The 4384-nt window shown below is 45.3% G+C and overlaps 1 protein-coding gene across 1 annotated transcript; it reads left to right on the top strand.

Annotated features, from left to right (window-relative positions):
• Positions 1 to 3355: 3355 nt before the first annotated feature.
• Positions 3356 to 4153, top strand: dio3b (iodothyronine deiodinase 3b; the record flags this gene model as incomplete). The annotated part of the gene is made up of 1 exon (XM_083934698.1): positions 3356 to 4153. The coding sequence occupies one exon, from the start codon at positions 3356 to 3358 to the stop codon at positions 4151 to 4153; it is 798 nt and encodes a 265-aa protein (XP_083790824.1).
• Between the last annotated feature and the right edge of the window lie 231 nt (positions 4154 to 4384).

Below are 4384 nucleotides of genomic sequence, written 5' to 3' on the forward strand. Positions count from 1 at the left end.
AAATCTAAATTGCTGGGTGCTAAAAACCAACATCTCAGCTCCTTATGTGTGAAACATGTGACTAACGTTGTGATGCCACATCTCTCTCTCTGACTAAATGTGTCAGTAAATGTGGCATTTTGAAGAAGATGGCGCCCTACTTTGTATACAAAACAAAACAACCTCACAGATGTTTGTGTAAAAGACGCTGAGCCGTCAGACGTGTACATGTAGCTGTTGCACATCTGGTTTGCTACAGTCATTTCTCACCAGGTTGTCTGCTGTTGTCTTTAGAGTTCTCAGAAAAACATTAGTTTCACAGCTGCTAAACAGTCCCAGGTGCCTCCTGTCAGCCTGGACGTCTACTCTGTGATTACATGTGTAATTTTAGTGGATCACAACCTGAATCAGGGCAACATCCACACACAATGCGTTTAAGTTTTAAAACATGTAACTTTTTTTTGTTTTTAAAGATTATTTTTTGTCAATTTTCAGGCCTTTTTATTATATAGGACAGACAGGAAATGGGGTGAGAGAAAGGGGGAGACATGCAGCAAAGGGCAGCAGGTTGGAGTCGAACCCACGGCTGCTGCCTCAAGGACCTTCAGCTTCTTTACATGGGGCAACTGCTCTAACCACTGCCTTTTCTAACCCCTAAAACACTGCTGACCCTGTTTCAGTTTGTAAACTCTGGAATTGAGTTTTAGTCTGGACCAAAGACTTGACAGCGCCCAAAAAGGGAACAACACCAAAACATCTCAATCACCCCCTGGTGCAGTATAGATCACAAATCTATTCCTCTCCATGTTAGCACAAAAAACCCCACCACAGCATCATCCTGGTTGATCCAATACGGAAGTGCCAAAGACTGCAGTTCCCCGAGTGTCCACTAGGAGCAGTTTGCAAAATAGAGCAGTTTCTCATTGAGCCCCATGTTAAACAGGCCGTTTTCACAGCATCATTGAACCTGTTTAAGGCCAGTTACAAAAAAACATTCTCATCTGTATGTTTAGGTCATATCTCCATGAGGGGGGGTTGTCTACCAGGCTAGTTTTTATTTTATTGGAAGTTAAAGTCTATGAATAATTAGCGTCACGGCCTCTTGAGTGACAGCGAGCCGCTGGCCCTCACTTCTCCTCTCCCTTAGGTGAGTATGATTGGATCAAGTTGAGAGAACGGACCCCGACAGGTATGCTACGTCCATTTTTTTATACAGTCTATGGTTAACAGACTAAAAAAAAGATGGCGTCTGTAATCTTAGGTAGTTTTTATCATGCAGATGTTTGTTCAATAGTTCGTTTCATGGTTGTCTCCTGATTATTTGATGCTATAAAAACGTGATTAAACGTCAGGAATGACATATGCGTGAGCAGCGCATAAGCAATGTCGGACCGGTTGCTTTTGTTTCCAGCTCCCATGTTAACAGATTGGAGTAGCCGCACAGTCCACCTGAGCAGGGACATCATGACACACTTTCACTACAGTTTCGATGTCCATATGTAGAATATCTCGGCCGTGAACAAAATGTAGACATTAGCAGCCTACTCAACTCAAGACTCTTGGCGTCTGTTTCATTTCTGTGGACAGAATCTTAACCTTTCCTGTCTGAATGTGTTATTCCAAACGACATTTATAATGAAATACAATAAACATTCTATTATTTATGGCCATTATCAGGCAGCGCTGCACTGCATCAGTGCTGTCAGTGTGGACACCATACACCAGACAACCGCAGCAGCCGTTTCAGCGGTTAAGTTAGTTGTCACAAGATTGGCTGTTTCATGTGTTATGTATGAAGCTATACAGCCAGCAGCCAATTAGCTTAGATTACAAAACTGGAATCAGTGAAATCCAAATCCACAATCCTAATAGCAAATCTAAAGTGCAAGAAAAACACAGTGCAGATTTACAGGGGGTTGTGTGCCGGATTAAATTCCTTCAGTCACCACCGGTTGCCTGGCAACCCCAGGGTAATGAAAATAATCGTATTTTGATAGGTTGGGTGTGAGGTGACGTGACTGATGTTCAGATAACACTTTGCTTTGATTTTATCTTTAATTTCCCGGGGTTTTTTTATGAGGGAGTCTTGGCTAAGCTGACATAAAAGTTGTGAACAAAGAAATTAGAAATTCAAAATAATATAAGAAAATGCTCGGCCTTCACCAGAAAGAGACAGACTGAGCTAAGGACAGATACCATTACAAAGGATTACATTACCACAGTTTTTCAAATTGTTGCGTTTGTCCAGAGACATCACACAGTTTTTTCAAGTGAGCACTGAAACAGTGATTAAAACTTACTTACAAATGAACTTGACTTTGCCACTCATTGAACAGCTGCATTAATTATCCAATACATTCGTCCTGCTGTCAATGTTAGGCTACTTAAACACCTTTGTGGAGATATGTGCTCATTTTAATATAGATTTTGGATGCTAAATAGATAAAATAAGATAAAAAAATGTATTTATTCTGAGGGAAATCGCTGTGCAGTAGTTGTTGGGAGGAGTGCAAATATACAAGTAAGGTGTAAAATTCAAAATGTATAGACTTACAAGCCTACAATGCCAAAATATGATGAAGGATTTGGCAAATTTGTTCATTTCTTTACAAAAACGGTCAGAGTACTTTGATATACCCACTGAATATCTTTCACTTTTGCTGGTGGCAGGTTTACACTGCCTTTTCTATGCATCCTGAGGTGAGGTGTTCCGGGGCCCTATAGCACCGGCAGATCAGTGAATGAGTCATCCAGCCTTGACAGTCTGTATGAATCAAGCGCCGTCTAGTGGTCAAAGAGGCCCCTACACCCATTGGGCCACAGGGGGATCTGAGTCCACAGGCAGAATGAAGGAAAGTTAAATGGTTTTTCTTTTTCCGACTTTCAGGACCAACCGTGCGTTCAGCCACAGCCAATTAAAACTAATCCAAGTGGCTCACAATGGTATAAGAACACCCATTCACTGTCATGTTTCATCTATCACATGTGGCGGACTGAAGACACAGTGTCTCAGGCTGTGTCGAACACCTCTCTCTTCCTCCCTCTCTCTCTCTCTCTCTCTTCCTCCCTCTCTCTCTCTCCCTCTCTCTCTCTGGATCTTTGAAACCCGGAGAGTGGACGGGAGGTAATCCCCACCATGTGAGTGGGCGGTGCGGGTACCGTAGGCGTGTTTTTTTTTTTCCTTCTTCTTCTTTATTTTTCTCTCTCCCCCTCACCCCCACCCCCGCCACCCCACCCCCCATTATTCAAATGCTGCTGTACCTATAAAAAGAGTGCCTTCGTGCGTCAGATACTTCTCTCGAATGGGTAAAGGTGACTAAATACTTGTTGTCTCTTTCGCCGGCCCAGTCGCATCCTATCGGCAGGGGGGACAGAGATGATGCACGACTCCGGCGGTGTCCAAATGGCGAAGCACGCAGCCCTGTGCCTGATGCTGCTGCCCCGGTTCCTCCTGGCCGCCGTCATGCTGTGGCTCCTGGATTTTTTGTGTATTAGGAAAAAAGTGCTGCTTAAAATGGGAGAGAGGCAGGACAGCCCGGACGACCCGCCGGTGTGCGTCTCTGACTCTAATAAGATGTTCACCTTGGAGTCCCTCAGGGCCGTGTGGTACGGACAGAAATTGGACTTTCTTAAATCTGCGCACCTCGGACGCGCGGCGCCCAACACCGAGGTGATGCTGGTCCAGGAGCGGCGGCAGGTCCGGATCCTGGACTGCATGAAAGGGAAGAGACCGCTCATCCTTAACTTTGGCAGCTGCTCCTGACCGCCATTCATGACGCGCCTGACGGCGTTTCAGCGCGTTGTGAGCCAGTACGCAGACATTGCGGACTTTTTAGTTGTATATATCGAGGAGGCACATCCGTCGGACGGCTGGGTGAGCTCGGACGCGCCGTATCAGATCCCCAAGCACCGCTGCTTGGAGGACAGACTCAGAGCCGCTCAGCTGATGCTCGCCAAGATGCCCGGGAGCAACGTGGTGGTGGATATTATGGACAACTCGTCCAACGCCGCGTACGGAGCTTACTTTGAGAGACTTTACATCGTGAGGGATGAGACAGTGGTGTACCAGGGGGGCAGAGGTCCAGAGGGATACCGGATTTCCGAGCTTAGAAACTGGTTGGAGCAATACAGGAATGATCTGGTGAATTCCCAAACAGCGGTGCTCCATGTGTAGTTAAAGATGCTTCACTGCCTGCTGCTCTGCCCATTTCTGCTTAAGTGTCCAACTCACAGTGCAAAGTATTCAGATGCTGCTATCTAATGTTCACACATGGCACATGATGTTGTTTTTCTGGCATAAAGATATTCAGGACTCTTTGACAAATAACCGAAAGTCATGTTCAAGCCTCGTGCAGGCTGTAGGCTGTTTTATTGTGTTCGTCTTGACCTTAATTAATTGCTCATA

The sequence above is a fragment of the Echiichthys vipera genome (assembly GCF_963691815.1).
Source record: "Echiichthys vipera genome assembly, chromosome: 19".
NCBI lineage: Eukaryota > Metazoa > Chordata > Actinopteri > Perciformes > Trachinidae > Echiichthys > Echiichthys vipera.